Here is an 18,297-nt window from a genome sequence, read left to right as displayed (position 1 = left end):
CTACTTTAGGATAGTGCCCAATCTGTTCTCTAAGTTTAAAAAATTAAAATAATAATAGTTTCTCTTATGTATAACATTCCTCAGTGAGTCTCTGTGGTTAAAATGTGGTTTCCCTTATATGCTGTCTGTTTCATAAGTCTGAATCTGGTTTTGGAAAGACAATATAGGGATGTCATTTCCAGGCATTCTGGTTTAATCATACACTTTGTATCTCCTCTGTGGGGTGCTCAACAGGATGAATATTTAACTTCTTTCTTTGCGTTGTTTTATTTTCCTTTTTTTTTTAAGTTTTTTAAAATTTTTATTTATTTATTTATTTTTGGCTATGTTGGGTCTTCATTAATGCACACAGGCTTTCCCTAGTTGCCGCGAGTGGGAGCTACTCTTCGCTGCACTGCATGGGCCCCCCATTGCAGTGGCCTCTCCCGCCGTGGAGCACAGGTTCCAGATGCACGGACTTCAGCAATTGTGGCTCGCGGGCTCTAGAGCGCAGGCTCAGTAGTTGTGGCGCACAGGGCTCAGCTGCTCCACAGCATGTGGGATCTTCCCAGACCCGGGCTCAAACCCGTGTCCCCTGCATAGGCAGGTGGATTCCCAACCACTGCGCCACGAGGGAAGCCCTTATTTTCCTTTTTGACAAGAAATGATTCTTTTTATCTCCATACATGAATGTATGTGTATTTTAGTGATGATTTCTTGTTTGTGCTCAGTCTTCCTTGATGGTGGACAAACAGGAAAATGTACTGCTCTTTTGGAGGGAATGGCCAAAGGACCAGGAAGCTTTACACTATAGTTGGATTTTTTTTTTTTTTAGTTTAAATTTTTAGGCAAAGTATAATTTTTTGGCAGTTATTTGCTGTTAATACAGACTTGCTTCATTTGAAGAAAACCATTTTTTTCAAGTTTTTGTTTTGAAAAAGTTGAAACTAACAGCAAAGTTTCAAGAATAGTTCAGTGAATAAACTAACAACAAAGTTTCAAGAATAGTTCAGCCATGAACCCTCTACTTAGATTCATAAGTTATTCTTTTGCGATATTTGCTTTACCTCACTGTTTCTCTCTCATTAATTTTCTTTTTTCAAAAAATTTTTTATTTTATTTTTGGCTGTGTTGGGTCTTCATTGCTGTGTGTGGGCTTTTCTCTAGTTGTGGAGTGAGGGGGCTACTCTTTGTTGCGGTGCGTGGGCTTCTCATTGCGGTGGCTTCTCTTGTTGCGGAGCATGGGCTCTAGGCGCAAGGGTTCAGTAGTTGTGGCACTTGGGTTCAGTAGGTGTGGCTCGCGGGCTCTAGAGCGCAGGCTCAGTAGTTGTGGCGCACGGGCTTAGTTGCTCCACGGCATGTGGGATCTTCCCAGACCAGGGCTCGAACCCGTGTCCCCTGCCTTGGCAGGCGGATTCTTAACCACTGTGCCACCAGGGAAGCCCTCTCATTAATTTTCTAACCATAACACAATGATCAAATTCAGGAATTAATGTTGACACAATGCTGTTATATAATATACAATCCATATTCAAACTGTACCAGTTGTCCTAATAAGTGGCTTTTTGTAGAAAAAAAATTTTTCCCCACAATCCAGGAACCAGTCTAAGATCACACATTGCATTTAATTGTTATGCGTCTTGAACCTCTTCAATTTGGAAATTTTCTTATTTCGTGACATTAACATTTTGGAAGAATATCTCTCAGTTTGGGTTTGTCTGATGGTTTTCTTATGACTTGATTCATGTTATGCATTTTTGGCAGGAATACTGCATAGGTGATGTAGTTTCTTTCTCAGGGCATGATAACAGGAGATACATGATGTTAGTTTGTCCCGTTATTCTTGATAAATTGGATCACCTGATTAAGTAAGTGTAGTAGGACAAAAAATGACCTCCAAAAGAAACCCATACCAAATCCTTAGAACTCGTGAATGTGAACCTTATTTATTTAAACCTTACTTATTTAGGGGTTTTTGTAGATATGATTAAGTTAAAGATCTTAAAATGAGATAATCTTGGATTATCTGGATGGGCCTTAATGCCATTGCAAGTGGCATTGTAAGAGGGAGGTAGAGGGAAATGTGACAAAAAGAAAAGGAGGAGTCATTGTGACAGTGGTGATAGAGATTGGCGTGCTGTGGCTATAAGCCAGGGAATTCTGGCAGCCACCAGATGCTGAAAGAGACGAGGAATGAATTCTCCCTTAGAGACTCGAGAGAGAGCCTGGCCCTACAGACACCTTGATTTCAGACTTCTGACTTCCAGAACTGTGAGAAAATAGATTTCTGTGGTTTTAAGCCACCAAGGTCATGGTAATTTGTTACAGCATCCACAGAAAATGAATACAGGAGTACCCATCAGTTTAGGGAATTTCAGTGGTACTACAACTGAATTTAGAAAATAAGGTTTTACCTGAGAGTGATTGATTATCCATTTAACAAAAAGTTTTCTGTGCATTCCTATATTTATAGTTACACCTAGTTGTGTGGGAAATATCTAGGCTGAATTATACTGGTAATTTTTCAATTGAGAGAATAGTTTAATATATTTAAATATACTTTAAAAGTGAAAAACCTGTGTCATCTTTCTAATGAATGAGTCATGTATAATCGGGCAGTGACTGATGGCACAGTAATGATGTTAGTTAAACAACTGGGAAGTAATGTAAATAGAGCAAACCATACTGTACCCATTAACTGTAAAGGAGGCTAAAGAAGCATGACTGAAAAATACAGGATAGGAAATGTAAACTTATTCTTCATCTTTATCTCAAGAATTCTAATGTAGGTTTTTATATTATTTTATAGAAAGACTGTGATTTGGGATTAGTTAAAATGGCTTTTGCTTTTCCTCAAGTATGTCCCAGTTCAAGAAGAATAAGCCACATGCATCTTTCTCATTTGGAATAAAATGTCACAGTATTCATGGTGAAAAATTGGATTCCATAATTAGATTAAACGGGTTTGTTCAACAAATAATTTATTTAGTGCCAAGGATACACAATACACAAAACAGAGTGCTTCCCATTTTAGAGCTTAGATTTTAGTGAATATAGACAGACTAAGTAAGTCAACAAGTGATAATGTAGAATTTCAGATGGAGATAAGTAGTATGAAAAAATATTTCAAGAAGAAAAGTGCAGGGAAGTATAGAGTGCCTGGGAGTTTGGGAGTAATAGCTCTTTCATACAATGGTGTCAGAGAAGGCTTCCAATTTGAGCAGAGCTCTTAACTAACCAATGGGTCAAAGGGGAAATTAGAAAATACTTTGAGAGGAAAGAAAACAAAAACACAACTTACCAAAACTTATAGGATGAAGCAAAAGCAGTGCTAATAGAGAGATTTATATAACTGTAAATGCCTACATTATGTAAGAAAAAAGATCTCAAATCAATAACCTAACTTTTATACCTCATGGAATTAGAAAAAGAGCACACTTACCCCACAGCTACAGAAAGAAGGAAGTAATAAAGATTAGAATGGAGATAAATGAAATAGAGAACAGAAAAACAATACAGAGGATCAACAAAACCAGAAGTTGTTTTTTTTTTAAGATCAACAAAATTGACAAAGTTTTAGCTATACTAAGAATAAAAAAAAGATGTAAATCACTAAAATCAGAAATAAAACTAGAGACATTTCTACTGACCTTACAGAAATAAAAAAGATTATAAAACAGTACTGTGAACAATTATATTGTATTTCTAATAAATTAGGTAACCTACATGAAATGGACAAATTCCTAGTAATATACAAATTGCTGACTCAAGAAGTAAAAAATTTGAACAGACCTATAACAAATAAATAGATGGAGTCAAAAGCCTCTCAAAAGAAAAGCTCTCAGCAAAGAAAAGTCCAAGGGGAGTGGCTTCATTGGTATATTCTGCCAAACATTTAAAGAAGAATTAATGCCATTCCTTCTCAAACTTCAAAAAAATTGGAGAGGAAGGAACATTTCCTAACTCATTCTATGAAGCCAGCATCACTCTGATACCACAAGAAAAGAAAACTACAGCTGTATCTTTTATGAATATAGATGCAAAAATTCTCAAGAAAATACTAGAAAACCAAATCCAACAGCATATTAAAAGTATTATATACCATGACTAAGTAACGCAAGGGTGTTTCAGCATAAGAAAATATAGTAAATGTAATACACCACATTAGAACAAAAGAAAAAAAAACATGATAATCTCAATGGAGAAAAAGTATTGACAAAATTCCACACCCTTTTAGACAAATAAACACTTAGCAAACTAGGAATAGAAGAGAACTTCCTCAATATGATAAAGGACATTCATGAAAAGCCCATAGACAACACCATATTCAATGGTGAAAGACCGAAAGCCCCTCCCCTATGATCAGGAGCAAGACAAAGAAGCTCACTTTCACTGGTGCTATTCACTGTTGTACCAGAAGTTTTAGCCAGAGGAATTAGGCAGGAAAAAGAAAGGAAAAGTGTCCGAATTGGAAAAGAAGAGGCAGATTTGAGCAGAGGTGTGATTGAAGTGACAAAAACTTCATTTGCTTGCCCTATGAAGTTCACAGGGTTGGACTAACTTGTGAGTTAAGATTAAATGAACTCACATGCTGATTTATATTGAGCAACATTCCTCTAATTAAGCATAGAAATGTTTTCAGGTATTAAAGGGGTTAATTCATTAAATGTTAAAGTTTCTTCACATCCTGCTATGAAATCCATTATTCCCATAGGTTTAGTCTTGCCTTAAGAATTAAATAGATTTGGTGACTGTCATCATTCTTTAGTGATAGTTTTTCTGTTAATTTCTTTGTTGGTTGAAATTCATCTTTTTTTGAGAAGAGTTTTTGGGAAAATGTAGTTCTTAATTTCTTGCACATTCAGAAATGTTTATATTGCTGTTACACTTGATACTGGAATGGGATTTTGATGTGTAGATTTTCATCACCCCTTTTCTCCCTAAGGATTTGGTAAGCATTGCTCCACTATCTTCTAGCACTACATAACTGCCGCAGCAAAGAGTGAAGCCAGCCTGATTTTTTCCACGTTGTAGATGAATTGAACTTTTTGCCTGAATGGCAAAAAGATTCCTTCTTTACTGTTGATGCTCAGGAATGGTATTAGGATATGTCTTTTTTTTTTTTCAATAAATATAATCGTTTATTTCAATGGTTGATAATGTAAATGTTACTTTAAAAAAATCAACCTGTTCACACATTTGTATATTAAACACTGAAATGATTATTCCATATTGATAGTAATTTTAACCTTTTTTTTGTAAGTAATAGTCAATCTTTATTAAAAAAAAAACTGGGGGTAATATTCTTATAATAGACTGTGAGCAATGCAGATACCGCAACTTATCCATCAATTATGATTATCTGTGTTATAATAGGAAATTCACAGAGTAATCCACCTACTCAGATATTTATTTGAGGGAGACCTAACATTCTGTTTTGTTTACATCACTGCCTCCTCTTCCATCCTCCACTCTGATTCTTTCAGTCAACCAAACCTAAGTGCAAGTAATACATGTAGTTGAATGGGTGCCTAGGGAAAACTACATATTTGAATAAGATTCAAATCAAACAGGCAGATTTTTAAATTATTTAAAGGATATGTCATTGTATTGATTATTCTATGTCAGTTCACCTAAGACATGGTAGGACTTTGGATTCTAGGACAAAGTTTATGAAGGTTTTTTTAAAAATATGTATTCCTGTATTTATTTGTTTGTACTTGTTTATTTGAAAAATAACTTAGGTATCTTGTATATAATACATAACTTTTTGAAAGAGAATGAAATAGTTTTAAACAAATTTTTAAAAACTACTTATTTCCTTTCGTCTGTCTCTAGGTATTTTTTGATTTCCTCTTTGATTTCTTCAGTGATCCATTGGTTGTTTAGTAGCCTATTGTTTAGCCTCTGTGTGTTTGAATTTTGCAATTTTTTTCTTGTAGTTGATTTCTAGCCTTATAACGTTGTGGTCAGAAAAGATGCTTGATGTGATTTCAGTTTTCTTAAATTTACCAAGGCTTGCTTTGTGGCCTAGCACGTAATTTATCCTGGAGAATGTTCCATGTGCTCTTGAAAAGAATGTGGACTCTGCTTCTTTCGGATGGAATGCTCTTTAAATATCAATTAAGTCCATCTGGTCTAATGTGTCATTTAAGTCCTGTGTTTCCTTACTGATTTTCTGCCTGGATAATCTGTCCATTGATGTAAGTGAGGTGTTAAAGTCCCCCACTATTATTGTGTTACTGCCAATTTCTCCTTTTATGTCTGTTAACATTTGCCTTATATATCGAGGTGCTCCAATATTGGGTGCATATATATTTACAGTTGTTATATCTCCTTCTTGGATTGATCCTTTGATCATTATGTAGTGTCCTTCTTTGTCTCCTGTGATAGTCTTTATTTTAAAGTCTATTTTGTCTGATGCTAGTATTGCTACTCTGGCTTTCTTTTGATTTCCATTCATGTGGAATACCTTTTTCTGTCCCCTCACTTTCAGTCTGTATGTGTCTCTAGATCTGTATGAGTTTCTCATAGGCAGCATATATATGGGTCCTGTTTTTGTATCCATTCAGCCAGTCTGTGTCTTTTGGTTGGAGCATTTAGTCCATTTACATTTAAGGTAATTATTGATATGTTATGTTCTTATTGCCATTTTATTAATTGTTTTGGATTTGTTTTTTTAGGTCTTATTTCCCCCCCTTTTGTTTTTATGGTAAAACTTTTATGATAAAAACTCTTCAGAAAGTAGGCATAGAGAGAAAAAACCTCAACATAATAAAGGCCATATATGACGGACCCACAGCTAACATCATACTCAATGGTGAAACACAAAAAGCATTTCCTCTAAGATCAGGAACAAGACAAGGATGCCCACTCTCACCACTTTTATTCAATGTAGTTTTGGAAGTCCTAGCCACAGCAGTCAGAAAAAGAAAAAGAAATAAAAGGAATCCAAATTGGAAAAGAAGTAAGACTGTTACTGTTTGCAGATGACATGTTGCTATACATAGAAAATCCTAAAGATGCTACCTGAAAACTACTAGAGCTCATCAATGAATTTGATAAAGTTGCCAGATAAAAAATTAATATACAGAAATCTGTTATATTTCTATACACAAACAATGAAATATCAGAAAGAGAAATTAAGGAAACAATCCCATTTATCACTGCATCAAAAAGAATAAAATACCTAGGAATAAACCTACCTAAGTAGGCAATAGACCTATACCCCCCAAAACTGTAAGACAGTGATGAAATTGAAGATGACACAAACTGATGGAAAGATACATCATTTTCTTGGAAGAATCAATAATGTTGAAATGACCATACTACCCAAGGCAATCTACAGATTCAGTGCAATCCCTATCAGATTACCACAGTACTAGAATAAAAATTTTTTAAGTTTGTATGAAAACACGAAAGACCCCCAAACAGCCAAAACAATCTTGAGAAAGAAGAACAGAGCTGGAGGAATCACTTTTCCTGACTTCAGACTATACTGCAAAGCTACAGTCATCGAAAAAGTATGGTACTGGCACAAAAAGAGACACATAGATGAATGGAACAGGATAAAAAGCCCAGAAATAAACCGATGCACTTATGGTCAGTTAATCTGCAACAAAGGAGGCAAGAATATACAATGGAGAAAAGACATTCTCTTCAATAAGTGGTGCTGGGAAAACTGGACAGCTACCTGTAAAAGAAAGAAATTAGAACATTCTCTAACACCATATACAAAAATAAACTCAAAATGGATTAAAGACCTAAATATAAGACTAGATACTATAGGGCTTCCCTGGTGGCGCAGTGGTTGAGAGTCCGCCTTCCGATGCAGGGGACACGGGTTCGTGCCCCGGTCCGGGAAGATCCCACGTGCCGCGGAGCGGCTGGGCCCGTGAGCCATGGCCGCTGAGCCTGCGCGTCGCATACCGCAAAAAAAAAAAAAAAAAAAAAAGACTAGATACTATAAAACTCTTAGAGGAAAACATTGGCAGAACACTCTTTGACATAAATTGCATGATATTTTATGGGTCTGTCTCTTAGAGTAATGGAAATAAAAACAAATAAACAAATGGGACCTAATTAAACTTAAAAACTTTTGCACAACAAAGGAAACCACAAACAAAATGAAAAGACAACCTACAGACTGGGAGAAAATATTTGCAAATGATGCTACTGACAAGGGATTAATTTCCAAAATATACAAATAGCTCATATAACTTAATATCAAAAAAACAAACAACTCAATCAAAAAATGGGCAGAAGACATAAATAGACATTTCTTCAAAGAAGACATACAGATGGCCAACTGACACATGAAAAGATTCTCAGTGTCGCTAATTATTAGAGAAATGCAATCAAAACTACAATGAGCGGGAATTCCCTGGCGGTCCAGTGGTTAAGACTCTGCGCTTCCACTGCAGGGGGCCTGGGTTCGATCCCTGCTCAGGGAACTAAGATCCTGCAAACCCAAGCTGTGTGGTGTGGCAAAAAAAAAAAAAAAAATACTACAATGAGGTATCACCTGACACCAGTCAGAATGGCCATCATTAAAAGGTCTATGAATGCTGGAGAGAGTGTGGAGAAAAAGGAACCCTCCTATACTGTTGGTGGGAATATAAATTGGTGCAGCCACTATGGAGAACAGTATGGAGATTCCTTTAAAAACTAAAAATAGACCTACCATATGATCCTGCAATCCCACTCCTGGGTATATATCGGGAAATGACAAAAACTCTAATTCAAAAAGATACATATACCTCAGTGTTCACAGCAGTACTGTTTACAATAAGAAGACATGGAAACGACCTAAATGCCTGTTGACAAATGAATAAAGAAGATGTGGTGTGTGTGTACATAGACATACACACACACACACACACACACACAATGGAATACTACTGAGCCATAAAAAAGAAAGAAATAATGCCATTTGTAGCAACGTGGATGAACCTAGATATTATCATATTAAGTGAAGTCAGAGAAAGATAAATATGATGTCAATTATATGTGGAATCTTAAAAAATTATACAAATGAACTTATTTACAAAACAGAAAGAGACTCACAGGGCTTCCCTGGTGGCGCAGTGGTTGAGAATCTGCCTGCCAATGCAGGGGACACGGGTTCGAGCCCTGGTCTGGGAAGGTCCCACATGCCACAGAGCAACTAGACCTGTGAGCCACACTACTGAGTCTGTGCGTCTGGAGCCTGTGCTCCACAACGAGAGAGGCCACGACAGCGAGAGGCCCGTGCACCGCGATGAAGAGCGGCCCCTGCTCGCTGCAACTAGAGAAAGCCCTCGCACAGAAACGAAGACCCAACACAGCCAAAAATTAAATAAATAAATAAATAAATAAATAAATAAATAAAAGTGTTTCTTATATCCCTTAATAAACCTACACATACACTGGTTAACAGCTGGAAAGAGATTGAAATAAATATATTTATATAAAAAAAAAGAGACTCACAGACAAACAAACTTATGGTTAGCAAAGGGGCTAGTGGGGTGTGGGGGGGTGTAAATTAGTAGTTTGGGATTAATGTATACATACTACTACGTATCAAATAGATAAACAACAGGGACCTACTGTATAACACAGGGAACTATATTCAATATCTTGTAATAACCTATAATGGAAAAGAATCTGAAAAGGAGTGTGTGTGTGTGTGTGTGTGTGTGTGTGTGTGTGTAAATATATATATCTGAATCACTTTGGTGTACACCTGAAACTAACACATTGTATGTGAACTATTCTTCAATTTTTAAAAATGGTTATTGAAAATATTTCCTATTTGTAGATTTGTAATACTTATTATTTTATCATTTTAGTAAATAAATTATTGGAAATATTTTTTACACTATTGTGGGTAAAATATAAGGTATGAGTTCTTACACGAATTTTCTATAAATCTGGCCAAATAACTTCAAAATGTTGATTTCCTTTTCCTGCTGTTAACTTAAAAAAATTTTTTTTTTTTAATTTTTAGGTAGAGTCCAAACAGTATATCAGCTGAGTCATGATATTGATGTTGGTCGTTTCCAAACACTAATGGAATGTTTAACTGGCACTTTTGAGGAAGTGAAAATTTTAGCATTTGATCTTCTAATGAAGTTACCAAAAACATTTGTACAATTTCAGGTATTTGGACTTTTCTTCTGTAAGTGTAAATGTGGTGTATGCATGAAAACTTTCTATCTTAGCAGCAGTTAAAGTAGTCTGTGGATTGTCCAGGCTCGTTGCATCTGCCTTCTTACATCTTCTGTTTCAGTTATCATTAATACCTCTCCTGTTGCAGGTAGTGGAATGGAGAAGGTAGGAATGGGTAGTGGGGAAGGAGGAAATATTGTAAGAGAAACAAAATCCAAATCAGTGATCTTTGCTTTTTTTATTTATTTTTTATTTTTTTATTTTATTTTTTTTTTCTTTTTGCAGTATGCGGGCCTCTCACTGTTGTGGCCTCTCCCGTTGCGGAGCACAGGCTCCGGATGCGCAGGCCCAGCGGCCATGGCTCACGGGCCCAGCCGCTCCGCGGCATATGGGATCCTCCCAGACCGGGGCACGAACCCGTATCCCCTGCATCGGCAGGCGGACTCTTAACCACTGCGCCACCAGGGAGGCCCTGCTTTTTTTAAAAAAAAAATTGTTTTGATAAAAAGGGAGGTGTAGGAGGCAGTAGGTTATATTGTTTACAAGATTATTGGTAGATTTCAGTTAACTGTGGTCTCCTCAGTTCCCTTGGACATGTTAATATTCGATCAAAACACATCACTTACAGTAACTTGATTTTTTTTTTAGATAATCTCCCTGCATAGTAGACTGGGAAGCTTAGTGTAAATGAGGTAGAGAACATGTTTCTGATCTTCCAACAAGTAATAGCTAAACTGAGACTGAAACTCAGAGTACTTGAGGTTAACAGCATTTCTCTCCCTGGGCGTTCTACCCCATCCCCAGCCCCCATGCTCTTCCTCATGCCTTGCACTTCCCACCATGGGGTAAGAATCAAAGATGGGCTCAGGGGTGAAGGCAAAGCTTGGGGATGGGTCTTAAGAAGACCCCATAGCCCAGGTACTTGGCTCTACCCTTGAGACTTATTCTGGGGCAGTGAGGTCACCAGCAGCTGTCAGGTCACTGGCTCTAGAGCTTTGCTATGGCTCCCTGTTGGAGCTGTATACAGGCCACGGGAGCCTTTAGGTGTGGGAGCTGAGCCATGGTCTGGGCTCTAGCTATTAGGCTCTGTTTAGGTATGGCAGTTTGTAGATGCAGTGGGATTCTGTCGGAGCATATGTCAGAGAGCCTAAGGTGTCTGTTTCCACTGCTTCTGGACGGCATTGCAAAATCTCAAACATTTCTGACTTGGGTTCACATTGAGAGTTGCTCCCTAGTGTCCACCTATCCTGGTGGTCTTTCAGGTGCCCTGATGAGCAGAAACTTCTTTGGTGCTTAGGCTGCTAACTTTTGTACTTTATAAGCGTTTTTAAAGAAGATGCTTTCTCTTTCTCTATCTCCCCTTCCACCAACCCTTGCCTCTTACCATTCATCACACTGTAGCTTCGTATCATATGTATAACTATGCCTCATTCCTGGCTAGTATTTTGAGAGTATCTGGAGTGGGGAAAGGTATATATTATGGCGCCTATATGAACGACCTGGTCCTTACATGAACTGGGAAGGCCCCTCAGGGGGGCTCTGTGTATCTAATTTGATAAACACATGCTTGGTATATAGACACAACTTACAGAACTCAGGAAGCTTAGTAGCACATATGGCTTGCTATAGGATTCTGTTAGTTATATATCTGGTCTGACTTGTGTATTAGTAAATGGTCCCAGATTCAAGATTTTAAATTCAAGATTTTAAAATATTAGTTATGTATTATATTTTCAAAGTCTTTCTTTGGGTATACCCTATGTAATATGTAATTAACTTTTTTTTTTTTTTTTTTTTTTTTTTTTTTGCTGTACGCGGGCCTCTCACTGCTGTGGCCTCTCCCGTTGCGGAGCACAGGCTCCGGACACACAGGCTCCGCGGCCATGGCTCGCGGGCCCAGCCGCTCCGCGGCACGTGGGATCCTCCGGGATCGGGGCACGAACCCGCGTCCCCCGCATCGGCAGGCGGACTCCCAACCACTGTGCCACCAGGGAGGCCCTGTAATTAACTTTTTTAATATAGCTAACTTGAAAACATTTTTTGAATGCTAGCCTAATCTCTCTAAGGATCTGTATATTCATATTTTGATGGCATATCTTTCTAATATATGACTTTACTACTCACCTAGTCTCTTGCCCTTCTTTCTTGTGGAGCTACATATCCAAGGTCTTTATATTTTGATTGACCTGAGATGATAGAACAAAGATGCTCTTTTAGATTCCAAAGGCTATTTTTTTTGTTTCTTACTAATTGGTTAGTTAGTTTAGGGACTTAACTGTCAGTTACAAAAAATGGTTGAGATGCTTAATTGATTCTTTCTAATATTTATTTAGATTTGAGTTTTAGCCACTGTCTTTCAGTTTTTTAGGTCATAGAAAATTAAACAGCGAAGAATTTAAATAGAAATAGGATGATATTTGAGTCTATTATTTGATATTAGAAGATATTATTAAATATTGGTATACCTAGATAATGATTTTTTCCCTTATATTAGACAGTTATGAGATAATCTTAGTAGAATCAATATTGTTGAGCAACGAAACCCTAGGTTCCAGCGTGGTGAACATGCAACTTGTCAACTGTGGAGTTGGGACTAGGATCCATGTCTCCTGTCCTCAGCCCGTAGATTTCCATGCGTATTACAGTGAACTGCCCTTTGTTCTGTCTTCTTGAGGACAGGCTGTGTGAGTGCATGTTTAGATGAGATGTAGGTGTGGGAGCTCTAATGCAGAATTTCTGAGGTTGATCTTATCACTTTATTTTTCACACATAACATGGAGCTTTTCCAGGAGCAGCCTGGTGAATTTGTATTTTCATATGTATGTGTATTTTTCTTCATTGAACTAGTTGTATGGGAAGAGGGTGGGGAGAAAGGCAGGAGCATGACTCCCAGTAAAACAAACCTTGACACACAGAAGAACTCTGGGCTATGTAGAAATAACGAAGATGATCTGGTTATAGTCATAGCAGAATTTCTACAGGAAAAAGTATACTTTTGCTGAAGAAAGAGGTACTTAAAAAAAAAAAAAAGCTTTATCTGGACTTCCCTGGTGGTCTAGTGGTTAAGACTCTGAACTCCCAATGCAGAGGAACTAAGATCCTGCATGCCACTTGGCACAGCCTAAAAAAAAACAAACTCCAACCTGTATTCAGAGAATTAATGTCCATATCGAGTGTCAGTTGTGTGGCAAGCTCTGTCTTTAAATATGTGTTATTCCTTCAAATTAAAGAAATGTTTTAGTGATAATGACTGAGTCTCTGCTTTATCCTAGGATTCAGAGAAACTACAGGGCTTATTCCAGGCAGCACTGGAGCTCAGCACAAGCACCAAACCATATGACTGTGTAACAGCTTCCTACCTACTGAACTTCTTAATCTGGCAGAACGCTCTGCCGTCATCCCTGTCTGCTTACTTAAAAACTCAGCGGGTTGCATGTGGAGATGGAGATAAGTCTGCTGCTCTGGTGGAAAGTAACACATTAATAGGTTCGTATTGAGTAAATGACCTTTTGCTCTTATTTATCAAAACCAATATCTTACTTGCTTCACTATTCATATGGTTAGGCTATCTAATGGTTAAACACTTACTTTGTGTTTTTTTTTATTTAAGAGTTTACCAGCTTTGTAGTTTACCAGCATATAAGTATATCATGAATTTCTCCTTTGCAAATAAATAGTTTACTAAACTATATTGCTTCTAAACAGAGGATTCACATTAAATAAGTACATATGCAAATGTACATTAATAGAGCTTTTATTTAAATAAGACCTCTTTCTCTACCAAAAGTGTACTTTTTTCTACAGAAATTTTACTATGACTATAGCCAAATCATCTTTGTTAATTCTAAATAGAGCAGAGTTCCTTTGTCTGTTGGGGTTTATGTTTTAACTGGCTGTCATACCCTTGCCTTTTACTCTTCCCATACAGTCAGTTCCAAAACCTAGGTCTGAGTTGGTTTAGATCTAATGATTTTAAACAAATATTTGTTGGGGGTTCATGTAGTTAATTTGATTCTAGTAAATCTTCATTTTGGAATTGTACTAGAAATAAGGATAGATAGAGATTTTTACTAAACAAAACAGAGGTCAGATGTTGAAAGAGGGTTGACAGTTATTCTCTCCAAGATAGTAGAAAAAGCCATGAAAAAGAGAACTAATAATGGGAGAAAATTAGGAGGCCATGGATAGTTCTGGTGGAAACGTGGCCACAGAGCTGGGGATAGAGATATGACAGTGCCATGGAACATGACATGTGCCGAACTCTAATTGCTTCAGGGCTGGATTCCAGAGGAGACCCCGATAAGATGATAAGAAGAGGTCTACAATTGGGGTAAACTGGGGAGTTCATACTTCATGTAAAGGCTTTCAAATTTAAGACATTTTTAAACTTTTTGAAATATTTCAAACATACAAAGAATATTTAAATATATATATATATATATAGGATTTAAATAGTAATAATATAAAAATTTCACAAGTTTTGTCCCCATGCTAGGTAATAACACTCAGCTTAAGAAGTATTAATACAACAACACCCATAACTTTGAAGCCTCTTCTTTTTCCTAGCTCCCTCCTCCTACCATGTAATTACTGCCCTATGTTTTCCTTCCTTCCTTCTTCCCTCCCTCCCTCCCTCGCTTTCTCCCTCTCTCCCTTCCGCTGCACCAGGTCTTAGTTGTGGCATGCAGTCTTCTTAGTTGCGGCATGTGAACTCTTAGTTGCACACCATATGCTGCATGCATGTGGGATCTAGTTCCCCGACTAGGGATCAAATCCAGGCCCCCTGCATTGGGAGTGCAGATTCTTACCCACTGGACCACTAGGGAAGTCCCTCCAGTACACTGTTGACGGGAATGTAAAATGGTCTGGCCCCTTTGGAAAACAATCTGGTAGTTTCTTGAAAGGTTAAACATATAATTACCATATGACTCCACAGTTCCTCTCTTGGGCATTGTCTTAATCAGCTCAGGCTGCTATAACAAGATACCATAAAGTGGGTGGCTTAAACAACACGCATTTATTTCTCACAGTTCTGGAGGCTGGGAAGGTTAAGATTAAGGTGCCAACAGGTTTGGTTCCTGGTGAGAACCCTTTTCCTAGTTTGTAACAGCAGCCGTCTCAGTCTGTGCTCACATGGAGGAGAGAGTAAGCTCTGGTCTGTCTTCCTCTTCTTATAAGGACACTAATCCCATCATGGGGGTCCCACCCTCATGACCTCAGCTAAACTTGATTACTTCCTAAAGATTCCACCTCTCAATTTCTTTGCATTGAGGGTGAGGGTTTCAGCATGAATTTGCAGGGGGACAGGCAGGGACACACAAACATTCAGTCCATAATGGGCATATACTTAAGAAAAATGAAAACTATGTCCAGATAAAAACTTGTGCATGAATGTTCATAACAGCATGATTCATAATAGCCAAAAAGTGGAAGCAACTCACATGTCCATCATCTGATAAATGGATTAAAAAAATATGGTATATCCATACAATGGACTGTTACTGAGCTGTTAAAAGTAATGAAATATTAATACATGCTACAACATGGATGAACTTTGAAAGAAGCCACATATTGTATGATTCTGTTTATATGGTATGTCCAGAATAGGCAGAAAATGCTTAAGTGGTTGACTAGGACTGGAGAAGGTGAGAGGTGCAGGGAGGGGAGTGACTGATAATGGGTGAGGCTTTTTTGAGGGGGGGATGATGAGAATGTTCTAAAATTGACTGTGGTGGTGGTTGCACATAGCTGTGAATATCCTAAAAATCCTTGACTTGTACACTTTAAGTGTATAAATTGTATGGTATATGAGTAATATATCAGTAAAGCCATTGTTTTTTAAAATCTGTCCAAATAGCACATGGCACATGGGCCTGGGGTCTGTTAACCCAGATAGAGGATGTCTAGGAGAAATGATCCAGAATGAATGCTGTAAATGGATCCAGGAAGTTAGGGCAAAGACACAGCACTACCTTAACTGGAAATGGAGAACAGGCTGGATAACCTTGGAAGATCTCTTTTTTCATTCAAAAACCTCTAGTATGAAGTTCAACTGAGTTGGGTGCTTTTGTGGGAACTGTTCTGCTGTGCACAAATTTGTAAATGTGTTTTTAAACTGGTGTTATTTTGGTGGGTTTTGCTTTTTTTTTTTGCTTTTTCTAGTTATCAAATGCTTGTTGGAAAATCTTGAGGAAGAAGTATCTCGGGCTGAAAATTCTCTGCTTCAGGCAGCAGCATCGTTTCCAATGTATGGGCGGGTCCACTGTATAACAGGAGCTTTTCGGAAGCTAGCTCTAAAGTAAGTATATCCCCACCCCACGCTCTTTCCTCAGGACTCACTTCTGAGCTTTAAACTCTTATTGGAATGTGTCCTGGGAAAGGAATGTATTGCCTTAAAGGTAATTAAAAATTAGATTTAAAAATGTACATATAGGGCTTCCCTGGTGGTGCAGTGGTTAAGAATCTGCCTGCCAATGCAGGGGACATGGGTTCGAACCCTGGTCCGGGAAGATCCCACATGCTGCGGAGCAACTGAGCCTGTATGCCACAACTACTGAGCCTGTGGTCTAGAGCCTGCAAGCCACAACGACTGAAGCCCACGAGCCACAACTACTGAAGCCTGTGCGCCTAGAGCCCGTGCTCTGAAACAAGAGAAGCCACTGCAATGAGAATCCCGCACACTGCAACGAAGAGTAGCCCCCGCTCACCGCAACTAGAGAAAGCCCATGTACAGCAGCAAAGACCCAACACAGCCAAAGATAAATAAATAAATAAATAAATTTATTAAAAATAAAATACATATATACACGTATTTTTATGTCTTAAGTATTTCATAGATTGCACGATTTTGAAACCCAAATTCTTTTGACCCCTTTTGTCTATTAATTTCATCTTGAAAATGTGATTTTTGCTCTTAGTGTAAATTACCCTAATGTCTTTGTTGCAGCAGCCTGCAGTTGGTGAGTGAGTGGAGACCCGTGGTGGAGAAGCTCCTTGTGACGTCCTACAGGCTTTCCGCCGTGGTGTCTCCAGTTATTCAGAGCTCCTCCCCAGAAGGCCTCATCCCCATGGACACTGATGCAGGTCAGTAAATGAAGAAAGCTAGAATTACTATGTTTTTTCCCCTAATCATTTCTTCAGAGAGATACAGAGGCTAAATAGGGGGAAAAGAAATTATTATTATGACTAGTGATATTTCTGCCTTTTTAGTAATATTTTTAACTATGAAAAAATAACCAAAAAAAAAAATAAATAGCCAGGTGATCAGCAAGGTACTTCCTCCTCTGGGGTAAATTGGGTTTTATAATATGTCATTTCAGAATACAACCTACCAGGGTTGTTCTGGCAGGCAGTGTAAATTAGAGAGCAGTTGATGGGATTCAGTCAGAGAAGGCAACTTGTTAGAAATCTGAATAGGCAAAGACCATTGGACATTCAAAGACCATTTAATTAAAAAAAAAAATGGAGGAGATAGTCAAAATGCCCAAAATTGAACTCATGAACTTTCATCTGTCTTTTCCTTCCCAACCCTTGTATCTTTGCAAATGGCCCTACCAGAGACCTGTTTATGCAAGTCAGGAGCCTAGGGCTGCTTGACATCTCCCCTTTGCTCCTTATATCTAGCCTGTCTCCACGTTGTTTCAGTGGTGCCCCTTAAATAGCTTTCAAATCTCTTTTTTCTTTTATCTGCATCTTCTTACCTTACTGTAGGCTTTTATCCTCTCTTGTTTCCCCACATCTACTCTTATCTCCTTCCATTTCCTTTTTACCACATCCAAAGTAATCTTTTCTAGTCATATAATCTATCACGTTACACATAATCTTTACTTAACCCTGTGCTCTGCCCACCCCCTCTTCCTTTTTATTTAAAATACGTTAGTGACCAGGTCCTGTAATAGTTTTGCTCCTGCTACCTTGCCAGTCTTGTCTCTTAGCATTCTCCCCTTCCCATAGATTCTCCTTCATGGAGTTGTTGCAGTTTAACAGGAATCTTGTCTGTTTTCCTCCCTTGTGCTTAGCACAGTGCCTGGCAGAAGGAGGTACACTATCAATAGTTGTTAGAATGAATGAACAATTCCTGAAAGTATAGGAACTAAATTCAGTGCCTGGGATGCCCTTGGTGGTATGTGTATACAGCAGTTCCCTCTTAATCTGAGGGCTGTATGATCC

The 18,297-nt window shown here is 38.0% G+C and overlaps 1 protein-coding gene across 4 annotated transcripts in view; it reads left to right on the top strand.

The window, feature by feature from the left end:
• THADA (THADA armadillo repeat containing) overlaps window positions 1-18,297 on the top strand; it is a 312,101-nt gene that overhangs the window by 34,313 nt on the left and 259,491 nt on the right. For 2 of the 4 annotated variants that reach the window (XM_060116779.1, XM_060116777.1), the window contains exons 16-19: window positions 9,968-10,119; window positions 13,401-13,614; window positions 16,291-16,426; window positions 17,078-17,211. In XM_060116779.1, coding sequence (XP_059972762.1) covers window positions 9,968-10,119; window positions 13,401-13,614; window positions 16,291-16,426; window positions 17,078-17,211 — 636 coding nt within the window. Of the gene's footprint in view, window positions 1-9,967; window positions 10,120-13,400; window positions 13,615-16,290; window positions 16,427-17,074; window positions 17,212-18,297 lie in introns of all 4 variants that reach the window. The other 2 variants (XM_060116778.1, XM_060116776.1) reach the window with 1 other exon arrangement.

Source organism: Mesoplodon densirostris, chromosome 14 (assembly GCF_025265405.1).
Source record: "Mesoplodon densirostris isolate mMesDen1 chromosome 14, mMesDen1 primary haplotype, whole genome shotgun sequence".
Lineage (NCBI taxonomy): Eukaryota > Metazoa > Chordata > Mammalia > Artiodactyla > Ziphiidae > Mesoplodon > Mesoplodon densirostris.
The sequence above is the reverse complement of the archived record's forward strand: the minus strand, read 5'-3'. Positions and strand labels throughout refer to the sequence as shown.